General features: G+C 43.3%; 1 protein-coding gene across 5 annotated transcripts in view; it reads right to left on the bottom strand.

The window, feature by feature from the left end:
- The window catches only part of CREBBP (CREB binding protein), a 97,390-nt gene that overhangs the window by 47,452 nt on the left and 24,145 nt on the right, over positions 1-25,793 (bottom strand). For all 5 annotated transcript variants that reach the window (XM_066560544.1, XM_066560546.1, XM_066560545.1 and 2 more), the window contains 3 exons: positions 11,720-11,896; positions 1,986-2,235; positions 424-537 (listed from right to left, as the gene is read on the bottom strand). In XM_066560544.1, the coding sequence (XP_066416641.1) occupies positions 424-537; positions 1,986-2,235; positions 11,720-11,896 (541 nt within the window). The remainder of the gene's footprint in view (positions 1-423; positions 538-1,985; positions 2,236-11,719; positions 11,897-25,793) is intronic.

The raw sequence follows: 25,793 nt of genomic DNA, 5'->3' as shown, positions 1-25,793 counted from the left end.
AAATCATTAGCATTTCTATTTAAGTTGTTTCTAGCAAAAAGAAACACAATCAAGTAGCTGATCTCCTCCCCAAGCCCCCCTACATCCAAAACTGCTTCATAACTGGAATCTATTGACCTGCCTCACAATGGAACACCAGTTAGGAGTTGCCACACCCTTTAGAAAGGATGTATGCTTGAGCTCAGACTTCCCCAATTATTTGTGTATTTAAGTACACTTATGTATTTAAGTATTACTGTATTTAAGTAATGAATTGCATTCAATGATCAGAAATTGAAATTCACTGGTATATTTATCCTTGTACAAATTGTTAACAGCTACTAAGTTTGTTGGGACACTGCCAAGAGTTTATTCCTCCATTGCCCACATGATCAGCTTTGGTTTAAGAGTTTCAATGGTGAAAGCAGGAAGAGAAATACTCACGTTGTTGGTTTCTTTTGTCACTGGCATTTTTCAGAGGAAGGCACACGGGACAGTCGTGCCGAGTACAATTCTTCCAGTGGGAGATGATTTGTCTCGAAGATGCACAATGAGCAACTGCAGCAAAGGAAAGCAAGAGTTAAGAGTCACTCCTTGGTTAATTGGTTTTGAATTATTTCGTTTTTTAGAGCAATTTATTCTTCAAGTGGTTTTGAACTATTTCATTTTTTAGAGTAACTCTACTCTTTCTCCTTCACAAGCAATACTAAAACCACAAACAAGTAAATTTTTTTGTGATCCACCAGCAAATGAAGGAAACTAGTCCTAAAATTTATGACAAAGACATGGTGGACACAACACCCTCCTTGTACAACAGAGATGAAAAGGATGATTGCAAGGCTACACTGCTACCATCCTACTTGCAAAAGGCAAATATTGCAATACTGCAATACATATAACTAAATACAACTGAAATATCTTGTGATCCAAGTGCAAATGAAGGAAACTAGTACTGAAATTGAAGGCAAAGACATGGTGGACATCACACTTAATACAACAGAGGAGATGAAGAAGATGCTTGCAAGGCTATACTCGTACCACCCTACTTGATGAGAGCAAATGTTGCATTCTGTTTTCTAAACGGGCAGAGCTGGGAGCAGCTTAACCACAGAGCCAGTGCTGACAGTCCCTTGTGCCAGGCACAGGGGACCCTTGGGCTGGGAAGAGCAATGTGGTATTTTTGGGGTCCCCTGTCATTGGAAAGAATGATGAATCTGACTCAATGCTCTTAGAAGGCATATTATATTATATTATATTATATTATATTATATTATATTATATTATATTATATTATATTATATTATATTATATTATATTATATTATATTATATTATATTATATTATATTATATTATATTATATTATATTACATTATATTACATTATATTACATTACATTATACTATATTATATTATATTATATTATATTATATTATATTATATTATATTATATTATATTATATTATATTATATTATATTATATTATATTATATTATATTATATTATATTATATTATATTATATTATATTATGGTATTATATTATATTATGGTATTATATTATATTACATTACATTGTATTCTATTCTATTGAATTATATCATATTATATTGTATCATATATCATATATATTATATATTATATCATGCCATATTCTATCATATCATATAATATTATATAATACTATACTAAATAATCTAAAGAATAGAGGAAGGATACAGACAGAAGGCTTAACAAGACAATAATGAAAAACTCTTGACTCCTTTCAGAGTCCCAACACAGCTGGCTGTGATTGGTCACTAAGTTAAAACAACTCAAACAATGACCAGTTGGTAAACAATGTCCAACCCACATTCCAAAGGAGCAAAACACAAGAGAAGCAATCAGATCATTATTGTTTCCATTTTTCTCTGAGTCTTCTCAGGAGAAGAAATCCTGGTGAAGGGATTTTTTAGAAAATACGGCAGTGCCAGAGCAAGGCTGGGGCCAGGGAGGGCAGGGAGGGCTCACCTTGGCAGGCCTTGCCAGCCTGGCAGTGTGTCATGTGGTTGAGGACGTTCTTCATGGTGCGGCAGTGGGGCAGGGCGCAGGCGCGCACCTCGCCGTTGGCCTGCTCGCGCCGCTGACACTTGTGGGCGTGGAGCAGCAAGACCAGCTGCTGCTGGATCAGCTTGCGCTTCTCGGGGTCTGCCGTGGGCCCGGTGGCCATGGCCTGCGTGGGGACCATTCCCACCTGCTGCACTTGGGTTTGCATCTGGGACTGAGAGAAAAAAGGAGAGTTCAGCCTCCTGCCGGCGCGCCGCGGTTCTGTCTTCGTCTTGTTTTTTATCCCAGAAGTGTTCACTGAGCTACAAGGGTTATTGCACCACTCTCAAACATTTCTAATGCTCAAACAACATCAGTGTATTGAGAGTTAAACACTCTGTTAAAACACTTACATAAACAAGAGTTGAAATAACGAGCCATTCAAAACACTGTTTATTAGAGGGACCATCATTCCAACAGCAATGAGCTCTTAAGAGCTCAGAGGTGGAACTCTTTAAGGTCCCTTCCACCCCACACCATTCTATAAATCTATAAATTCAATACTCTATTTTCATACTACAGGTCAGATTTTCATATCATACATTTTATACACATCAATCTCAGTTCCTTGTCCCTAACAAAAAGAAGTCCAATGGGAGAAGACAGTCAAAATTCTCTGACTGTCTCCATGTATTACAGCAAAAGGCAGAGCTGATTTTTCAAGCCTAAATTAATCCTTTTTGGCTTCAAGTGATATCCCTTCCACAGAGAAAATTCCCAGGGCAAGCTGTATATAGTTTTCTCCTAGGAGGGGCCACCTAAATCTGGGTTGCATTATGGCTACTGAGGAGAACTAGAGCTACCACAGGGTGACACTGGGTTCTATCAGCTCTAAAATCCAATGTTTTACTTCCAGCACCCATTCTTTATGGACACACTTCTGCACCAAGGCTTGAGCTCTGCCTGACAGCTGCAAACCCACAGAACTCTTCAGTTTAAGGCACAGCTTGTAACAGTGCAGAAGAGAAACAGCCTCTTTAACATGTCAATTATTCAGCACAGATCAGGCAGCTTTCCACCTTCCTGGACTAATGTAGAAACTTTACTTTCAAAATTAAACATATCCACAGGCTGCAATGAATCCCCTAGCAGGAACAGATATGGGACTGCAAAAGTGCTGCAATCCCTGTGATTTGTAGCCTGAATTAATCTCATGGACAAACAAGCAATTGTCTCAAGAATCAATTTGATTATGCACTGTGAAAACAGGTTACTACAGGAAAACTCACCAAATTCCAAGCTACCTATATTTAAAAACCAGCCCTGAAATCCACTTTAAAATAGAATATAGGAACATTAGGATTATGCTGGGGAGGAAATAGAGGAAATAGCTCAGTACTGCCTGCAGAACTACTAACCTACAGCTGACTACAGCCTGTGTACCACATTTAAAGAAAATCAGGTTTAAGTGTCAGCATACACCATTTCTAGCCCATTCTACTTCTGACCTTTGAGAAGGATTCTCCAGGAAATTCCACAGCCTACAAAATCCTAATTTTCTTAGATTAACAAAAAGTTCCCTGCCCAAGTTTTTCCTAGTCCAGCAGCAAGCTTTGTCCCTGCACATCAGGTTTTGGAGCTTGCTTTTCTTCTGGGGAATGAAGCACACAAGATCAAGTAGAAACCACCATGCCTGGTATTTCATGGAAGAAGTGGAGACTCCACCACTTGGTAGTGATTATAATAAATCTTAGACAAAGAGGAATTGCTGAATCTGTCTTGAACTCTCGAGAGAAAGAACAATAAAAGGAATAAGGGGGTGAATGAAGGAAACCCATGAACATCTGCTCCCACTGCTTGCAGCTGAAATTCAGTCTTCCATTTCTCCTGTGAGCAAATCCATAGAGCAGAGAGGTTTTGCTGAAACAATTCTTGGGTCACAAATAGGAAACAATTAGTTCAGCTAATCTGCAGAAAAATACAGGGATCATGCCAAAGAAAATCTTGTTGGAAGCGATGCTTTCATCCCAGTCAAAGAATTGTTTCCCAAGCCAAGTCCTCCTTTTGTTACTACCCTTCCAGTTAACAGACACAACTGCAGCTGTATCAGCACAGATGTCCTGAGCCAGGAGGGATACTTGAAGACTGAGTAACAAAAAAAAGCAGAATTGCAGAGTATCAGTGGTTTGAAGAACAAAGCAGTCTCAGTCCAGATCAGTGTGTTGCTGGTAGGGCAAAACCCCCTCAGAATAGAAAACTTCTTCAGGTTGCTTCACCTGACTGACTGACAATGTTCTTGCTGAAGAAGGAAGTTCAGGCACTTCTGGACCCACAATTAAAAGAAATAATTCAGTAGTCAGATAAGGCAAAAAAGATATTTTTGTTTCTCTTGCCACTTGCTCCACCATTAACAGAGCAAATGGATCAGGGCGGAAATGGGCTAAAGCCTCTGACAGAGATGGGAATGTCAAGAATCAGTTTTCTGGAAACTGAGTTATACATACTTCTCTAGGGTAAGGCAGCTATTAATACCCTTTAAATTATGGAAACTCATTCAGAGAGGAAGATGGTTCTGCCCTGTCCCTATCCTAAAGGGCAAAACCTTCCTGCACGTCTGGGCAGCACAGATGCACAAGTATCTCATTCTTGTGGACTTACATGGACTCAATGTTCCCTGGTGGTTTTACTTTACTGAAGTGACCAGTAATTCTCCATGTTTTTATGTATTTATATTCAAAAGCACTCAACACTGCTGAGATGGAACACTATGTACCTTTTCTTAGAAAAGTAGGCAGCAATCTCAGCAGCAGGGGCAATCTTACAGCAGGTAAACAATGCAATACAGAACTCTACCTCAGCTCCACTCTACAGAGCATTATGGTTTTAAAATACTTTTCTTCTGTAATTTCTGTTTATTTCCATGTTTTTCTCTTTCTCCCTGATAGAAGAGTGTGACTTTCACTGTATGAGGACAAATCCTGTGTTTAAAAAATGCCTTTTAGTTCTATAAGAGAGGTTTGTAATCAACAGCAGGTCTTAGTGAGGCTATGAAGAATCCACTGCCACAAATCACCCACACAGGTACATTAAGGTGGAACACCCCCAAACTTCTTCAGCTCCCTTCCAACCACAGGCTTAAAGTGTGATCCTGAAGGTCCCTTCCAGAGAAGGAATAGCAGGCACAAAGTGGATACACACATGAACTGTAAATGTCTCAATTAGTAATATATAAAAATATATTTATATTATATCATATATATATGTAATATATATAAAAATAGAACTTTCAATTAGCAATATTTCTATCTGAATTAAGTCTTCATAGTGTGACCAACTCCAATAATGAGTATCCCAATACTTTTCCAGTAAGATTCAAAAAAGTCTTTCCTGCCCACAGGATTTGCAGGAATGCTCTAGCTAAAGTGCTGAACCAGCTCTGTAGGGCCCAGGGAGCATCATTCTGTCCCAAAACTGAAAGAGAGCTCAAGCAGCAGCTACTGGGGGGCATCAAGGCCAAAGGTGCTCCCCAGTGCAGCCACCTGATGAGCAGAGCTTTGCTAGGGAAGTGACACAGAACCTGTTTACACTTCTTGCAGTTCACATGGATGGTGGTTTTACACCAGCATGGAATGAGCAGCCTGGTCCTGTCCAAACAGGAAGGATTCTTGTGACACCAGGAACCCCAGGGTCAGCTTTGGCCCCAGAGGTTGGAGGCTCACAGCTGCACAAATGGGCTGAAACGAGCACTGCATGCACAAATATTTCCATGTGCCCCAAAACCCTGCAGTGCTGCATTTCCTCACCCAAGGAGCAGGAGGAATCAGAATCTGAGTCTGCATGGTGAGCAGAAGGCCCCAAGGAGAGGAAAAGAGGCTTCCTGAAGTGACATGGCCTCAGAAGGCCATCCTGCTGTCTGGAGGGGAATAAGTGATGCCAGCCTGTGACACCAACCCGAGCACTGGCACTGCTCTAGGAAATCAGGAGAGGTAGGAATAGGAAGATATCCAGCTCCTGAACACAAAGCCTACAGAATCCCAGAATCCCAGAACCATTTCAGGCTGGAAGAGCCCTCTGAGATCATCAAGGCCAACCTGTGCCCAATCTCCAATTTATCACCAGCACTGAGTGCCACCTCCAGGCTTTCCTTGGACACCTCCAGGGATGGGGACTCCAGCACCTCCCTGGGCAGCCAATGCCAGTGCTGACAAACCTCCCTGGGAAGAAATCCTTCCTGATGTCCAACCTGAAGCTCTCCTGGAGCAGCTTGAGGCTGTGGTCTTAATATGAAGAAGGTGTTTAGAGCTCAGGATTTATCCCAAAGCTTTGGCACAGACATGGATAAAGGCAGAGTGTTCATATCAAGGGTAAACAGGAATATTTTCAACTTTTAACTTCCACCTCTGAGGGTGGCACTGGAAAATGAACCTGCAAGCCCATGACAACCTCAAAGGTGGGAAGGCTCCTATGGTCAGGCCACAGAAAGAACCTGAATAGTTGGTCAGTGCACTTCACTTTTAATTGCTAATGGAATTTTGTTTTAAAACCAGCAAAGGTCTCAGTTCTATGCCATTGAGTCTGCTAGACATGAAGGCTGGATAAGCATCTTTCTTAAGGATACACTTGTGGAGTTTTATCTCATTTTCTGATTTTGCAGGACCAGCAAATGCCAAGAAACATACCCTGAAGAAGTGTTTCAAAGTAGAAAAAAGGGACAAAATACAGGAAGATGTAGACAGATTTCAGCTCTCATATATAGGAAACTGCCTGAGCAAAATATTGAGAGGTTATATACCCTACATAAACCTCATTATTTTAATGGGGGACAAACAGCCTGAGGAAAGAGGAACATTAAAAATGCCAGACAGCAAATGCTGAATAGAAAAAAGGATAAAGCACAAATGAGAAGTTTGTAAGGGAAGGAAAGCCATGCTGCTGGAGTGCTGGCCATGGAGCACCTCAGCTGCTGGGATAGGTAGGACACAGCAAGGGATACTCTCCACTGTTAGATTTGCATATGAGGGAGGGGACAGTGGAACACGGGCCAGAGCATTGGGAAAAGATTAATTCCTCTTTGTCAGCTTTTGCCAGCCTGGCACTGTATTTACAGATGATGCAAAAGCTAAAATATTCCACCATTCAAAGCAATCCACATGCCCAGGATGAACTCCTGCACTAAGGCAAGACAGAGATGCTCTGCTCCCAACAAAACAACTTCCTTTCCTTGGCACTGAACACTATCTGCTGGATTTGTTTCCAGGTTATTAAGATCTTCTCCTTTAGACCTAAGTAGAGCATTTTCCCAGCTGTCCACTGCTGTAAATCAGGTGGGATTTTCTTGAGGAAGGGAAGGAGTGAGCTTGCCTTGAACGAGAATCTGAATTTCAGAGTGGAGGTCAGGGCAGGCACAGGGAAGGTGAGCACAGAGACAGCAAACCCAGCAGAGACTGGGAGGATGCTGAAGAGAGCAGCAAGCAGACACTCAGCATGCTGCCAGTGCAAGAGCCACAGACCTTTCCACAGGGATAGAGGAGAGTGGCTGTGCTGCAAGAGAGGAAAAATCACAGAAAGGGTCAAAACACAGGCCTTCCTCCCTGGAAGGGCACTAGAGTTAAGTGATTCTTCATAAAGCCTTTTCTTTCTGGTCTCTAGAATAAAATACCAGTTGTCTATTTTAAGTAGCTACAGTTCTACTTGCTCTAATTAAACCTGGCCTCCCAGTTTAAAAGCTTTCTTCCTCTCCCTCAGAGGTCTGCAGCAAGGCACACCTGAGACATCCTCACCCCCCAGTCACTTCTTCCGTCTTCTGATCAAAATCTGTTATTATAGAAATCCATAGGACATAAAAAGAAACAAAGAAGAGCACAACAGAGAGCTCCTGATGCAGTTTAGCAAGAGATGAGGGGGGAAAAAAGCACAGAAGAAGATGTGCTGCTCCAATTCTAAGTCAAGAATTGAAGAAAAATTATTTCCTTCACTCCCAAAAAGCAATATTCTCTCAACTCCATCTGCTGGTCATAGGGATAACTGTGAAACCATGCTGGTGTCTGGAAGCCAAACTTCCCCCATTGTGCTCCTAAGCCATGCAGAAATACCAGATTTACTGGTATGCCCACGAAGGAACCATTCACCACCACCCTTGGAACGGGCAGCACTGCAGGGAGAGCAGAGCTTCAGCAGCCTTGGTGGAAAAGGCTCACAGGGCTCCCCCCTGCAGCTCCTCCCAGAGGCTGCACAATCCTGAACTGGCTGCTGGCTCCCAGACTGGCTGCACACCACGCTGAGAGCCCCAGAGCAGAGCGTGGCTGCCATCCCCAGCCCGGGGCTGGTGCATGATCTCAGCAGCACAGCACTGCCAGCCCTGCAGCAGAGCCATTGCAGCAGCACTGAGCCTCAGCAACGTGCCACCAAAACTTCCAACATCAGAAGCAAGGCTTTTCTTTTGGAAACAAGCATTCACTCCAGTTTTCAAGCTGCCCATTCTGCCCATCACCATTAAAAAACAAAACAAACAAAATCAATCCATCCTGCTGGCACTGAAAATTAATACCTTAATGCTGACCTCTTAATCATTTTAATAGCATAAGGTTTGTTCTTCTTTTCTAATTAAAGAGATTAATCCAAACGTGCTTCTCAGGGTGTAGTGTAAGGTCATGCCTGGAGCATGGCTGCAGTGAGTTAACCCTTCAGAGACCCACTTTACTGGGGGGGATGGACAGTGCTGCTCTCAGCAGAGTGATAGCCTGAATTTGGATCAAAAATACAGATCCACAGCTGCAGCACATTTGTCCTGGCTGCCAGGGTTATGCCTGGCAGTGGGAAAAGTCCTGGTTACTGTTGGGGACAGGGGTGTCACACAGTAATGATTAGAATAACGTGGGTTAAGAAATGTAATCATCTTTTACTTTTGCAGCGCACGTATAAGGTGTATGGCTAAAGACTGAAAGGAGTATTTAAAAATATTTTGTTTTTCAGGACTTAGGAGTCCTCAGACAATGACTGCACTTTTCTGCTTCCTCTTCTCTTCTTTAAACACCCCCTGTGGTAACCACAGTGCTCAGTGCCATGCTGCAATCTGGTTTCCTGCCTCACACCACCAAGTGCTCTCGTTCACGTGGCTTTGTCTCTCACATGGAATAGTACTTGGGGGGCCCTTTCAGATAAGGATAGCACAGAGGGCTGGTTTAGCAAGATATGTGGTTGCACTCATCCCACAAAGGACCCTGTATGGAGTTTTTGGGGTTTTTTTAAATATGCAGTTGTCTTTCGCTTGCTGTTGTGGATGGAGCCTGAACTGACCCTGCACAGGTTCATTTTTGATGGATGTTAACATAACACAATTGCCTTTTCCACACCACTGCTGCCTCCCTCAGAGAGCAGGACAGGCTGTGTCTCCAGGCCAAGCACATGAAATAAACCATCATCTCCAGGGACCAAAGCATCCCAGGACACAGAAATGGCAACGGGATTGCAGCAAGAACACCCAGCAGGAATTGTGGATTGCAGCTCTGCTCTGGGGACCTGCCTCTGTCACCAGCTGCTTTTCACAAGAGCCACTGGGGTCACATTTTGGTTGCCCAATGTGAGTGACAGATGTCACTTAAATGTGTGTTTCTGTAACTCATGGAACTGCTGTGGATGTTATTTCACCCTAAGGTAATGCCTTAACTTATCAAATAAGGTTTAGCAAGCTAGAGCCTACAAACCTCAAGTTCTGAGTCAGCAGATTCTGCCAGTCTTACTCTCCTTGTGCCTCTGTGCTTAAAACTGGGGCAACACATCTTTATCTCAGAGAGGTGGCTGTGAAAATGAACTAATCCAAAGAATAAACCTGCTCCAGTGCTGACTGCCACAGGAAAGAGCATTTGGAAATGACCAAGTGAGATATATTACAACATTCAGCCAGCAATGCCCACAGCTGCACACTGAGCTGCAAAAATAGAACTAAATGTTGACTGTGTGCTCTTTCCAGGGGCTCTGTTCATATTGTTCACTGAATAAAGCAAAGTCCCTGTGGAAGGAATAACATATGGCCATGGATGTGCTATTACCAAATAATTACACTGCCTTACCCACTGTTGCCAAATAAAGGTTAAATTCTAACAAGTGTGACATTTCTTTTTAAGTTCTTGGCTTTGCAATAAAAATGTTTAGATGGAAATTCAGTTTTTGAAGTTACACCCCTGTCAGGACCGCCATGCCTCTAACCCCCACATGAGCTGAGCTCTTTGGGCTCCACAGTGCCAATGTCTGTTGGCTGAAATGCCCATTGCTCTCTGTGGTGGTGTGAGAGAAAAGAAGATATATTGGACATGCAAAGCTTTTGACAACTGAGAAATAAAGACAAATGGTTCTGATTGTTCTCTCAGTTGGTATTTTTGACATTTTGAAACTGCAATTGATACTACTGGGAAAGTTTCCTTTGCTTTCCTCTTTCTCTTGGACAAGATGGAAGAAAGAAAATAGTTTTTCATTTTATTTCTCTCCCATCACCTGACAAGCCTTGATGGCAAATGCCTTTTTTATTCCACCTGAATATTGACCACTACATCCTATACTGGTAAGGGAGTATATTAAGACTGAGACTTTCCCAAACCTGACTTTTAAATGAGCACAAAATTAGGCCTTAAGATCACCCAGTCCCTGAGATGAATACAGCATTTTGGGGAGACCTGCAGGTTTTCTGCAGCATCAGGACAATAACTCACTTGCTTCACACCTGATCCAAACACCTAACACAATAAGAGTAGTCATGCAGCAAACTGTCTCTTACAAATATTCTTCATGAGTGCAAGTGGTGTTCTGAACATGGTGTTAATCCAGTCACAAGCTCCTTTCCATAATCATAAACAGTAAATGATATTAGAGAAAGATTTCACAGCGTAACGAGAGGAAAATTAGGGAGTGATTCTCCAGAATTGAGAAAAGAGGAAGTTTATTGCATCCTCTTGCCTCTCATACAGAGCTTATTAGTGACAGGCAGGTAGCAACCATAGTGATGGAAGAGCAAGCATTGGTTGTGCCAAAAAATAGCTTTTTTGGATTTAAATGAAGAAATAAGCAATTTGCAGGTCTTACAAGTTTCTATAGTAACTGCTATCATGTATAAGAATATAAAATGCAACAAGCTGGAGTTTCCATAGAAACAACACAAGCAGTTTGATTAATACGCAACATCCTGAGACAAACGGGAATATTTAATTTAACTTTATAAAGAGAACTCTGGTAAACATCATACTATAAACTTGTAAGGTGTCCTAATAAAAACTGTTCTGGCAAGTTTGTGACATGCAAGTCATGCACAGTATAAAGTGAGAAGCATCTGGGGTGTTTACCACATCAGTTTCTAAGGATATGAGGTACTATTTAGTTTCATCAGGAAGGTGGTGATGTACCCAGCACATTGTAATTGACCCAACACATTCTAATTGACACACAGAACCTGAAGAAGACATTTTTATCTGGTTTAAAATGAAATATACCAGCCAAAATGAAAGGATTCAATGCAGTTTTTATAATTATGATCCTTGAGAGAGTATAACCACTGCATAAAAATGGACAGAAGTTTTATATACACACTGCAGAGTGGAAATGAGAAACCACGGGACCACTCTGATGTTTAAACGACCATGAAGAAGTAATCTGATAGTGTTGGATCACCCAAAAACTTCGAAAGCACTAGGAAGAGGTAAAGATTGCAGGAAGCAGCAGGTCCAACTCACCATGTTTGGCACACTGGTGACGGGAGTACTCTTGATGTCGGCAGGGAAGGGAGACAGACTGTTGGCCATGCCCGGCTTGCTCGGCAACTGAGGATTCACTCCTGCAGCTCCCATCTGCTGCCCTCCAGTTTGACTGAAAGGTTGCCCAAAGGGAGTAGTGTTACCTGTCATTCCCAGCTGGAAAAGAATGAATGAATGAAGTGATTAGAATTTTTGTGATTCCAAAGGGAGATTAAAAAAAATTCAAACATATGTCAAATATCCGTCTTTGCATTCGCAGAGGCCAAATTCCAGGGTAAATTTCTCAAAATTAAATTCTCAGTATTAGATTCACAATTTCACAACTTTTACCAAGTTAAAATATATCCTAAAAGGATATTTTACAAATATATACTGCTGTGTGGGGCTGAAATCTTGCAATTCAATTTACAAAATCAAAGCAAAACACAAGCTCATCCTTCTCAATCCACATGAATAGAAATTACTTTTTCCAACACTACAGGAACTTTGGAAGAGCAAACAAACTTCAAATCCTGTGATACTTTGTGCATTCTGAGCACAAAGCATGACTTTGCACACAGACAGATGGGAAGGGAGGGGAATATATAGAGGCATCGAGCAAATGGTTATCAACTTGTGTTTTGGTACTCGAGGAGAACTGTCTGAGCACAAAGATGTCTAAGACTGACAGCCTTGATAAATGACACCCCAAGAACTTCCCAAGTCTAGAAAACAGAGACACAGCTCCCCCTAAATGACATGAGAGAACACTGTACACCCAAAGAGCCACTTGGCCTGGAGGAGTCTCCCCCGTGGTGAAATCTCCTCCGCTGGAACCACAGAACCTCTGAGGTTGGAAAAGACTTCCAAGACCACTGAGTCCAACCTGAGCCCATCACACCTTGTCACCCAGCCCAGAGCCCTGGGTGCTACATCCAGGCTTTCCTTGGACTCCTCCATGGATGGGGATTCACCACCTCCCTGGGCGGCCCCTTACAATGTCTGACCACCCTTTCTGGGAAGAAATTCCTGCTGATGTCCAACCTGAAACTCCTGTGGCACAGCTTGAGGCCTTTCCCTCTCATCCTGTCCCTTGCTCTGTGGGAGCAGAGCCTGACTCCCATCAGCTGTCCCCTCCTGTCAGGGAGTTGTGGAGAGCCAGAGGGTCCCACCTGAGTCTTCTCCTCTCCAGGCTGAGCCCCCTCAGTCCCTCCCACAGGACCCACTCAATAGATCACATTTCTTCACCCTCCTGCCTCACACTGGCAGGATTTCTAACTGACTTTATGACCTGGTCCTAAATATGAGCCCAACCACTGAGAAAAGTTCTTTATTTGAAATAGTAAATTCTATTTTCCTCTTCCCTTTACCTCTCCAGCCTTTCCTTCCTCAACACAAAGATGAACAGAATGGTGTTCTGTGGTCCTGGTCTCTTCCCTTCCCTTGCCAGCAGGGACTATGCCCAAAGCTGGGAGGAGGACTGCTCACAGCAGCTTATCACTGCAACAGCCTCATAATGAGGGATTATTCAGGGGTTGCTTTTTATGCTTACAGGAATGGGGCTGAACGAGCTGTTGAGGAAGCAGCAGTTACAAGCAGCAAATTACACCAGGGCAGAGTCCAATAAACACAATTTGACTGGGCCTTGTCCTCTTTGTCCCTGTACTTTGTCCCTTCTGGTTTCAGACAGCTGGCCCTGCCACTCTCCAAGCAGTTTTATGTTAGGAAATGCTCCCTTTCCCTGCATCCTGCCCAGTGACTGTTGCCAGATTTGGGCCTTTCTTCACTGTACAAGACGTTCTATCTTTACACATTAAAAAAATCCCAAAAGCTGTTACTTTGCAATATATGAGGTTATCAAATATGTGCTGTGTCCCAGAGTTAAAGCTGAATAATTCAAATAGCAAGTAAGACCAAAAATTAGCATCTAAAGTTTAGTCCCAAGACTGCCTTTAAAGAGAAGTGGTGTTAGCTGCTATCACATTGCACAAATATCAAGAATTTAATTTTCTGCATTTCCGTGTTTGTTTTGCAGACTGCATGTTCAGAGAAATTATTTTAATGATTATTTATTACACCACAGATTTTGGCAGCTTTCTCTGAAGAATTAATAGCAAAGCATTTAATAAAATTACCCACTCAACTGACTATTTCAGACAAGGTATGAGAAAGTGTCATCTGATAATGACAGCTGTTCATTAATGCTGTAGGGGTCTATCAGATTAACAGTGAAGAAAATTTCTGAAACTAAAAGTGAGATTCTGAGAAAGCTTAGGAGAACTCCTGAAACCTTTCAGAAGCCAGAAATAGGAACATGAACTCTGGGGCTGTTAGTCAGTCCCCTCATGTCTAATTCCTAACTACAAACTTTGTTGTTGGAAGGACTTTGCCCTTCTTGCTTGAAAGTTTGGAGGAGTTTTTTGAATGGAAAAGCCACTACTGCACTTCCTGCTGACCTTTACAGTCACCCCAGCACTGGGAGAGCTGTGGGGAGCCCAAAGTGGGAGACAGAAATGCTGCTCAAACCTGTGCCCATGGCTCCATGGCAAGCAGAGCCCTCCCTGGGCCTGGCAGCTCATGGATGGAGCAGCCTCAGACACCAGGGAGGAGATGGAAAAGGCTCAGGGCAGGCAATGAATGCCCAATGGATGTGCTGAGCTTGGAAGACTGGTGTTAAAAGCTTCTGGCAGAATCTTATACAGCTGCATTTTCAAAGAGCAGACGGGAGATTTTCTCTGGGCAGTGAGAACACTGAGCAAATTTACCTCAAATTTAAGTTCTTGCTCCAAAAAGAAAGGGAGAGGTGTTTTCATCTCATTATCAGGAAGTATTAATGCTTTTTAAATAAAGGAAGAAGGTTTAAAAATAGGTTTTTAGGAAAAAAATAGAAGCATTTTCGTCTTGAAAAACAGTTTCAAGTTTGTTAAAACTCTAAATCACTAGAAGATCCCCAAAGCACCGAGGCTCTGCAATCCTACCAAGTACCACCACATGGTTGTTTCATTTTATTTTAACATTTCCTTTCCAATAGATCTTGTTATTAGACAGATCACAACAACAAAGCAACCTTTTAAATCTTCCAAGCTGAGTGCTTAATAGGATGAGGATAATTTTTCCTACTCGAGGTGGTCATTAAGTAATAAATACTTGATTGAAATTTCAAGAAATGCTTTGCTGTTCTTTGAAATCCAGCTGGAAGCAGAGTAGCTTCCATTTGAAACTCTGTATTTTAGTTAACCTGCTCTCTTGCCACATTGTATTTCAGTGTCCAAAGCTGTGCTTTCCTAAGGGAAAAGAACCCAAAGGTAAAGCATTACACCAGTCTGTAACTTTCACAAAGTAGCAACATTTGATAACATTGTAAAACACCAGACTTGCCTTTTAACCTACACTTCACTTTTGTAAATTACTGACAATGAAACAAAGCACTAAAGACTCATTTTTTGTTTGAAGTTCATCTTTTAAAAAAAAAAAAAAAAGGTCTGAATAAGTGGAAAGACCTTTCTTGGGTGGCAATCCCTGAAGTAAATATGGAGACAAAAATAAGGAGGGATCATCCACAAGATGAGTTTATTAAAACTGATAGATGTTCCTGGTTTCAGGGGGGTTTAAACTCAGCTTTTCTTGGGAAAGAATTCAAATTAACAGGACTGTGATTTCCAGAGACTAAGAATGCACAACACAATGTGAGACCTGCTTGAACAAACTCTTATCCATTTTTAACAGCTTCCAACCAAGTCTGGGATCAGCGAGGAGCTTCAGTGGCAGAACAACCTGCTGACAAACAGCACTGAGACCCAGAGCTGTTACTGGTACCCTGAGGAGCAGCTGGAATTGCTTCCAAACACAGCCAGGTAGGGACTCCAGCAAAGCAAAGCACTGCCAGCCCCTCCCTGGTGGGAAGGCAGCAAACAGGAGGGGGAAGGAGAGGGAGAATCAGGCAGACCCCTGAGCATCACACACTGAATGACACAGGCACAAACTGCAGCTCCTGGTTAATTATCTGAATGTGAGCCCAGTGACTTCTGTGGAACTTTAAACCATGGCTGACTGAAATCTCAAAAAACAACTGGTAAATATATGCAGAAGGTTGAGCCTACACATTGTAAAGAGTTTATCCTGCTTGTTTATTCTGCAAAGGGAAACTGGCAGCTCCAAGCAAAGGACCCAGAAGGCTCAAACACTCCAACTCCTGCCTCTGCTTCCAGGATTTTTCCAGGCAGGTAAGGGAAAGCAGATACTCAGAAGACCTTTATTTTTATAATTCTGAAACAGAACTCTGATCCCAAAATAGATAGTTCAGGGGAAGATTACCAGGTAATTGAAAGTCACCAAAGAAGAAAAACCAGCAAGAACACTGGAGTTTACAACCTGGTAAGAATAGACATTTTCATGGAGAACTCTGAGATTTGTATTGGGCTTAAAGTTTATTAAATTTACTTTTCTAAAAGGAAGGGAAGCAAAGAGCAATGCAGTGTGAGCTGTTTCTTTTTCCACCTGCATGGAGCAGGTATGGATGGGCATCACAGGGCTACTCCACCTTCCCTCCAGTTCATCTCCCTGACCCAAGAGCTGAGAGCTTCTCCCTCACACTTTGGGTTATGTTGTTCACTCCCATTTTGCTCTAAGCTCATGGATGTTCCCTACATGCTGCCTTTGCTTCCCTCCATCATTTCATCTCCTTTCTGCCACCATTTTCAGCCCTCTTCCCTGCACTCCATCCCATGCACTCCTTCCATCCCACCACATCCTTTGTAATTCGTGTCTTTTACTTCTATTTCTGTGCTGCAATTTTGGGAAAATCTTGCTTCTTTTGCCCAGCTCTTTGTGGTCACAGCTGCATGAATTCTGATGGGGTAGAGCAGACTTTCCCAAGAAAGGTGTTGCTCTGCTCCACCAGCTGCAGTGGGGGAGATAAAGGGGTGTATCCCAAGTGCAAGTTAAGACTAGGGGTGCCTCAAGAAGGAACATGATTAATGCAGGACACCACCTTAAACACATTATTTCTGCTCTAAAACAGTTCTCAGAAATATGATAATGACACTCTCCTTTAATGGAAAAGAGGCATTTAATTTAATAATTCTGCTATCCCAGGAAGACAAGTAGATTCTGTTCCCTTTTTTATCACTATGGCAACTCTCTAAGATACTGGAATCCATTACTGAGTGTGGATAGGAAATAGGCTATTTCACTCGACTCTCATAAGCCAAGGAATGTACAAACTTCCAAGCTGAAAACCCCCCCAGCACTTAAAACCTTTGTTCAGCTGCCTTGGACTACAGGAGCCATCACACTGCAGTGCTCTGAGCAGCAGCTGTGGGAGGTGCTTCTCCTGTTTTACTTCTTATTCTCTTCAAAGCAGAACAGCAATTCCATTTCCTCTAGTTCCTGGAGTTTCATAGATTTCCTAGAGGAAGCCTGTGACCAAACCTACAAACCTCACCTGAGGGTGCAGCTCAGAGGTGATGTGACAGGTGAGAAGTTCACCAATCTACTCCTGCAGACACCTTTCAGAGCAGACTGGATCTCCACACTGTGCTGTTCCTTCTGCTTTTAAAGCTTCCTTTTTCCCTCCCTTCTTTAGCAACACTGGCACACCACTTCCTTCCTCCCAGCATCAGGGGATGAATTATGCTCCCTCTTGTGCACCAAGTGTTCAGGCTGTAAAGAAACTCCACCCTTCCCTCCTCCTTTAAGTTTTGATCAACTGTCCCCTCCCCTCCAGCAGCACAGCTCTCCCTCCTGCAGTCAGGGTACTCCAGCACCACATTCCTCCCAGGACATGTAAGCAACACAAACCCCACTCCCTGTTACAAGCACATCATTTCCTACTCCCTTTTTTAGCTTCCTCTCCAAGACACTGTCAGAAACCTCACAACTGCATGCAGCAATGCTCCTTGCAATCCCTTTTCCTTTGGGAAATTCTGCTCTCCTCTGTTGCTCCAGCCCACTTTTCACTCCAGGGTTTCCAAATTTAATAAAAGGTCTGTCCAGGACAGACTGAGTTCAGCCTCAATTTTCCTGTGAGAGAGAAAGGACCTGCATTTGCAGGCATGTGCCAAGGAGCAGCACCCACCTCTGATAATGCTCCTGGGTTTGTATCTTATACCACCACTTCCTACCTAAAGTTAATGCCATAATTATCTTTTTTTCAAATTAGCTGGTCCTGACAGATTAGTCAAAAAACCCCAAAAACTACCCAAACCAAACACTCAAAGCAACAAACTTATCTCCAAGTTAAATGTTGACTGTCATTAAGTTTTGAAACACTGACTCTGTACAAAAATGGAAGAAGGTTATTCTGGCCAAGTATTTAAAACCAAAACAATACCATGAGATTTGGACTGAGCTGACAACAGAAAAAATACTAAAAGGTTGATATGAGAATCAAAGAACTCAAAGCAGCATGGGCTCAGTGGAAAATAAGCCTGGCTGAAGTAATCTGATTATGATCCAATCCTATAAAATAAAAATAGTTATCATTAATATTCAATTCAGTATCTGCTGGATTTTTTGACTAGAAAACAGCCGGGAAAGAAAGGAAGCAAACGAGACAAGCTTGGCCAGACTTTAAAAGTCATGAATCTGCAAAATGCTTGAAGAAGAACAAATGTGAGCTCTCAATATGCCAGCAGGAGGGATGAAAAGACAATTGGATAAGGGGAAAGTGCCATCATTATGTGTCTGGAGTGATGGGAATGCTGCTGCAACAAGGACCAACACGCTGTAGTAGTTCAGGAATGACAGGTAAAAATGACAGAATCCAGAGAGGCCTCAAGTAGTGTTCAAAGAACTAATGGGCATGGCCAAAGACAGGCTAATTGCAATCTAATAGCCTAATTAATTTAGCTTACTATTTAAGCTTATTAATTTGCTTATGTTATTAAGGCAAGGGCTGATGTAATTCTAAAGTACTGATTTTGAGAATAAAAAGGTGATAACACAAATATTTTCTATTTAGCAAAGACAGATCAACAGGTAGGAGCTGAAGCTCTGTAGCTTCAGAGCCAAAATTAGAAAACAATGGAAGTGACTACCACTGAAATCATTAAGATGGCATTAATGTTTTATTTAAATAGTGTGCACTTCTACTCACAAAAATCATAAGGCCTCTAATCAGAGATACCCTGTCTTTGTACCACTGTTATTTCCATATGCTCTAGTCCTTATAAAATGGAAAAGATAATTACAAATTCTCTTCTGCTTATCCAGAGACAACACCAAAAGATGAAAAGAAAAAATCTCTGGAAGCAAAAATAATCTGAGACTCTGACTAGAATCCATTACCCAAACTCAGGTACCAGAGTCCAGGAAGGCAGAGGTATAGGACAGAAGGCAATAAATGAATCAAACTATTGCACCCTCCTGTGTACCCCAGAACTGTCACTGAGCATGGCTGAGGGCAGCTCCAGGTGATGGCTCCTGTAAAGACATGAGATCACACACAGGATGGACTCCAGCACAGAATTCCATCCACTCACTCAATCCTGCAGCAATTAAAGTTGCCTCTTCAGACTGACATTGATTGCAGGATCACAAACCAGTTATACTGTTAGTCAGGCATCCTAGGGAAACTGCACATCCTCCCCCTTCCTCAGATCAATTTTTCTCTAATCACTTTAGAAATCACTGGTCAATTTGACCCATTTTTCTTAATGGCCTCAGAGATAATTAAGTTCCCAAGATTACCGAGCAGAGATGGACAGGTAGATTATGACACAGTCCTGGTTCTGGCCAGGACAGATTTATTTTTTGCAGTAGCAGGGAGGGGGCACCTCCAGGACACAGAGGTTATTTTGTACCACTTCCCATCACAGCTGAGGGCAGGGGAAAGGGAGTTTCTTCCAGGGAGAAGGGGTTTTCTGAGCATTTTGCATGTGAATCATTCACCTCTCTTTGTTTTCTTATCTCACTGCTGTTTCTTGCTCTAATCTGAACCCGTGATCTTTGCCTTTTGTGCCTCTCTCCTCTCCAGCCCACCGCAGGGGGAGGTGGTCAGGGACAGTCTCAGCTGGAGCACAAATTGGGGAATCCCATTCTTAAAGCACAACAGCCTTATCTGACACCCAGCGAGGCTCCGAGGGTTGAGATAACAACAGATCTGCTGAATCGAGCTGGAAACAAATTTATCTGAGCATTTGCTGTATGAGGTATGGAGCCGCTGGTCACAGGGCTGCTTTGTCTGCTCGAATGGGTGTGGTACCTAACCTGCTCCCTTTAGTGCCCATCATGGTGCTCTTCTTCAGAGCAGGAGAGGCAGCAGGATGCCTTTGCTGCTGTCCTGTACCAGTTTAAGGCACGATAACATCGAGAGCAATGAGGGCAATTTGGGATGGGTGTTCAGTGCTGCTCTCCTGTCCTCACCTCGGCACTGCCTTTGGGAATCCATTCATAACCGTGCACAGTCTGTGGGGGAACAGGAGAGAATGGTTTTCCCCAGCTTTCTACCCCCATTTCCTCCTTCAGGCCTGTTACAAAAGTTTTTTAGAGTTTTTAATTTCCCTCGGATGTTAAGTACACAATGTATGTGGTGGAAGTTTGCATGGAGGGCACCATGGCCATAGGCCAGCACTGGCAATGATGTCAGTGAAATGACAACAGGGCTTCATGGGACTCCTTAACTCTGGCAATATGAAGATCATCTTCTTCCCTCCCTACCAACCTGTGCAAGGACTGACCAAGACTGTGGACAGATCAGATGGAGCAAACTAGAAAGTTAAAGTCCCACATGGACACCAATAGGGACCAGAATCTCTGCTACTGGGAGCAAGCTGCCCCCAGCTTGAGAGGGGACACACCACAAGGTAACCTCTGGTTCTTCCTGCATGGTCACAGAGAGGACATGAAGAAGTGGGATGAAAATCCCACCTCTGCCCTGGCAGCATGAGCATGAGAGTTGAGAGGAAGAACAACCACGACAGGAAGTTCTTCAAGGATAAATGCCCCTCCAGTTTCCTGTGGGCACGTCCTCAGACAGAATGAAGGGCTAATGTTATTTCACATCCTCTTAAAGAGGCCTCTGGCTCATATTTGTAACAAACAAGTACCATGATCAGAACTAGAGTGGCCCTGCTCCCCAGCCAGTGGAGAAAAGGGACTGTAGGATCTCTTGTACTGTGTGGATCCATGGCACAGCACATCAGGCACACAAGAATATAAGGCTTTAGTTGACACTGGCACACAATGTCCCCTGATGCCACTGAGGTCCATGGGGCAGAATCAATCTCTGTGTTTGAGGTGGCAGGGGGATCCCAGCAGCTGATTGTACTGAAAGCTGAAGTGAGCTTGACTGGGAAGAAATGGCAAAACACTCCATTGTGACTGGCTCAGAAGCACCAGGTATCCTTGGCATGGGTCACCTCAGGAGAGGGTATTTCAAGGTCCCAAAAGGGAATCATTGGGCTTCAAGAAGAGCTGCTATGGAGACAGAGAGAATTTGACAGCTGAATTCCTTGTCTGGTCTCTCAGAGGACCCTTCTGCTGTGAAACTGAGGAGGGATGAAGAACAACAAGCACTGATCACTACCACAACAGTGTCCTGGTGGCCACATGGCACCAGCCAGCCCTGCAGGACCCCATCCATGGAGGGGCTGTGGATTGGAGAGCTCAGCCAGACCTGCTCACCCTTCAATAGCCCTACACAACCAGTGTGTCAGTCCAGTGCAAAGTGCAGACTGACAGAGGACTAGGGTGGCCTGAAGGAAGTCACAGCATTACTGGGAGCTGGACATGCCCCAGGGGGAGAAACACAGCTCCACTACTTGTCATGGACTGATCCAGACTGCACTGGAAAGGGTGAGGCTCCAGAACATTTACAGCACATTGGTGACATCACAGCATGGGAGAACAGGGCACAGGGGGGTTTTGATAAAGGGGAGAAGATAATCCAAACCCTCCTGAAGGCTGGTTTTGCCATAAAGCAAGGTATGGTTAAAGGGCCTCACTGTAGGTGTTTGGAGGATGCACATCCCAGAGTACAGTCAGATTGTCAGCTCTCTGCGTCTTATGACGCAGAAGAAAAATTATTTCAAGTGGAGCAACACTTGAAAGTGAACAACAACAAGCTTTGAACAGATCAAACAAGAGCTTGTTCAAGCAGTAGCCCCTGGGCCAGTCAGGACAGGACAGGATGTAAAAACCTTGCTCTGCAGTCAGGGAGAATGGTCCTTCCTGGCAAGTCTGATAAAAAGTACCTGGGGAGACTTGAGGATGACCCCATGGGTTCTGGAGTCAGGGATACAAAGGATCCAAGGACACCCAAACTGAAAAAGATCCTGGCAGCCTATGAACAGGTTTAAGCTGCTTCCAAAGTGACTGATCCTGAAGCACAGCTTCTCCTGGAACCCTGACTACCAGTGCTGGGTTGGATGTTCAAAGGAAAAGTGCCTTTCTCACATCATGCCAAGTGAGCTCCTGATGCAGTTTGCAACTGGCCAACAGCACACCAGTCCTCCTGCCCTGGAAGACATCTGGGACTGATAGAATCCACAGCCATGGACTCAACAGACATCTTGGAGGGACAGCCACTGACTACAGAAATGATAGCTGTGCTTGTGGGAGATGTGTTTATATACAAATATAAATACAAATGTATGTAGCTAGTTGGAAGGTGTAGGAATTGAACATGAGTATGGAATAAGGGGTAATGTCCTGGTTCCAGCCAGGACAGGGTTAATTTTTTGCAGTAGCCAGGATACTGAGGTTACTCTGTAAGCACCTCATGCCATTGCCAAAACCCAGGAGTCTCTTCTGGGGAGAAGGGGCTCCTCCTGATAACCCAGTGAGCCAGCAGGAGGGAGGGGGGTAATGCTGTTCTGAGCATTCTGCATGGGAATCACCTGCCTCTCTCATATACTGTTGCACAATTTTTTACAATATACTTTCATTATTAATAGCCCTTGCTGTTCTTGTTTCTTATCTAATTGCTGCTTCCAGTTAATTGTTGTTATCTCAGCCTGTGATCTCTGCCTTTTCTGCCTCCAATTCTCCCCTCCATCCCACTGCAGGGAAAGGGGGACCGAGTGAGTGGCAGCATGGGTTGGAGAATCTCAGTGGGAGCACTAAATTCAGGAATAAACCACGACAGACTTGCAGACTGACATCTCCATGAAGGAAGGCAGAGACCTCTGCCATCACCCTCTGCATTAGCAGCAGACATTCACTACCCAGGGCTCTTGAGGAGCCACCACCATTGCCAGCATTGTCTTGTCAGCACCTCAGAGATTATCTGAGGACACGGGAGGGAGCTGAAAGCTTGACAGGAAACAGTTTAGAAGACCCCTGTGGTGGGGGTGCTGTAAAGAACTGCAGCTTTGACAGTGGCAGTGTGAGGACACACAGCCCCAACCTACTGGGTTGAGCTACTCTGATCTGTTCTGACAAGAGAAAAACAGGAAGGTCAGAACCACCTTTTTTTCCTCACCAAACTCTTCCCACACCTCTGAACCTGACAAAATAACTGTAGGAGGAAGTCACAAAGCCAGCCTTTTAGTGAGCAACCACTATCCCTGTATTATTCTGGACTTAGTCTATGGTATCAAAGCTAAAAACCAATTAAAGTCCCAGATTAATAATTTAAATGATTTCAGAGAACAGAACATGCCTGTCATAGTTAAAGATGAGAGAGAGCAGAGGCATCCTAGATCTGATCTGTTTTGATAAGAGGCCAGATCTTCACAAACTAACAGCACTGTTGAAGAGTTGCATACGTGAGAGCTTGGCTGTTCAACAGTGTAAATTGCTCTAGTAAAACACATCTGCCACTCACTACTGCTTTCTTCTAAATCCCTGGATTTGCAAGGAAGGACGTTCTCCCCACTTCCTCCTGCTGTATCATTCACACAACCCCGTGTGATACAAAACACTAAAGGCTGAGGAGACAGTAACTATTCCCACCTTCCAGGGCTGCTGTAAAATAAACTCTGATGCCATTTTCTGAATGCTTGAGCTAGAACTTCAAGGTTCCACTTCATCAATAGCCTTAGGCTGAGAGGAGCTGTGCACAAACACCCCAACCTTACACAGCCAGAGCCACTCAGCATCTCATGCTTCACCCAAAATCCCCAATTACATCACTGAGATGTTGGGGAAACTTATCTTTTCTCTCTCTCTCTCTCTCTCATTTTTATTTTAGAAAACAGATCAAGCTGGCACAAAATGGGAGTTCTGCACTTCCCACTATGACCTATACATCCAAGCAGTATCCTCTGGGTTCAGCATGAGGAGAATGACTGGGTACAGACCCAGGTACCTGCTCCTGCCTCCAGGCAGTCACTGCCCACTTCACTACAGGACAGGGATGACTCAGAATTTCTGGACATGCCATCCCAAGCACCCTTTACTTTCTTTTATGGGCCTCACCAAAATCAGCCACTACATACTCTGTTATTAGATTGAGCCTTTCAATCCCCTGCCATCAAATTACCACACCTACCTCAAATGTGGGCTTTCAACACACGAGTTGGTTACAATGCTCAGCATTTTGTTCCCTTTTTCTCTCTTCTCATCCACTGCAATGTTTTTACAAGCAGCACATCACCTTCCTTGGTTTAAATAGTTTTAACTTTCTTCCTTTGGATGTTTATTCTCTCTCTCAAGACAAGGAAATGGAACAGTTGGGCGTCTCAGCTGCTCAGAAGTTACAAAGTGAAGTCTACAAAGTACTGTGAATGAAGGAGTCAATCTTCTCTAGGTAATGGAAGACCTAAGAAATTCAGACTGACAGGCAATTCAGGTGCTTTTAATGCTGTTAGTGACAGTGAAAGAGGACAGGACTGCTTTCAGAATGCTGACTCCTGCTTCCCAGAGAGGTAACACAGAGACAGGGACCTGTGCCCTGCCATCTGCACACTTCAGCAGCAGGTCCCAGGCGAGCAGAACACACAGAGCTCCAGAGCTGGCACCAACCCCTGGAGTTAACCCCTCCTCAGCCCCTGGGTGCTGCTGCCCCAGCTCCCAGCAGTGCTTTGCCCACAAGCTCCATACCAAAGAGCAGCTTTCCACCAAGCACAGCCTGAGGACTTTGCTCTTTGGACTCTTATCTCCCTCTGGAATGAGGCCCAAGCCTCCAGCACGAAGCAAGGTCCACCCCACTGATTAGGGCTCCAGGAGAAGCACAGAAGACAGGTCCATGAGGAATTCATGCTCATTGGGGAAGGGGAAAGACAGCCTTTCTTTACTACACTGGCATCATCTTGCATCTGTTTACTGACAAAAAAAAAGTAAGTCTCTACTAATTGCTATTTCATCCTATAGTAATGTGTTCCAAAGAAAGTCACCATGGCACTTGGAATGTATATGCCAGAGGGACAGATGGAGAGGCAAGGAAAAGATTAATCATTTTATGGCAGAAAGCCAGTGGTGTTACCAAAAAAAAAAAAAAAAATCAGTCCCAGTGCAAGAATGGTGGCAATGATGTTATCTGAGCTGAGGTGAGAGAGCTCACCTAAACCAACCTGCAGGTTTGGCACTTTGACAAAACATTCAGTTCAAAATACTCACTCTGAAGTAACAAGAAAGCCTTAAAATGTAACATTTCAAGAATTGGATTTGATAATTAAATCATGATCTGGCTACCACTGTCAGAGGAAGCCAAGCTCCAAGTCTCCCATCACTTTAAGCTAATTGCTATAACCAAGGCCTACCACAACAGATTCATGAAGCAATTACTGTCTTGTTCTTCAGCAGTAAATTAACTCAAATTAAAATACTCAAATGTCCAGGAATAACTGTAATTGACTTCATCCTTTATTACTAAAATTTGGTAAAACTAGAAATAAAATTTTAAAAACCCCATTAAAAAAAAGCCAGGTGTTTTATTACCACTTCTAAAAAGATGTGAAATTCTCTTCCAAGCATTTCACAGAGGCCAAAGAAGAACTTCAGTATTCCAAGGCCTTTAAAAAAAATGAACCCATGTTTCCCCACAATTACTGAAATACAAAATACAAAATTTCATGGGAAAACCTTCTTTACAAATGACTGGATATAGAGAGAACAGATTCTTAATACATTTAACTGGAAATGAACTTTTCCCAGGAAAAGAAAACCAAATGATCATATGCTTACACTGTAT

Source organism: Molothrus aeneus, chromosome 16 (genome assembly GCF_037042795.1).
Source record: "Molothrus aeneus isolate 106 chromosome 16, BPBGC_Maene_1.0, whole genome shotgun sequence".
Classification (NCBI taxonomy): Eukaryota; Metazoa; Chordata; class Aves; order Passeriformes; family Icteridae; genus Molothrus; species Molothrus aeneus.
Note: the sequence above shows the minus strand (reverse complement) of the source record. Positions and strands in the feature narration are given on the sequence as shown.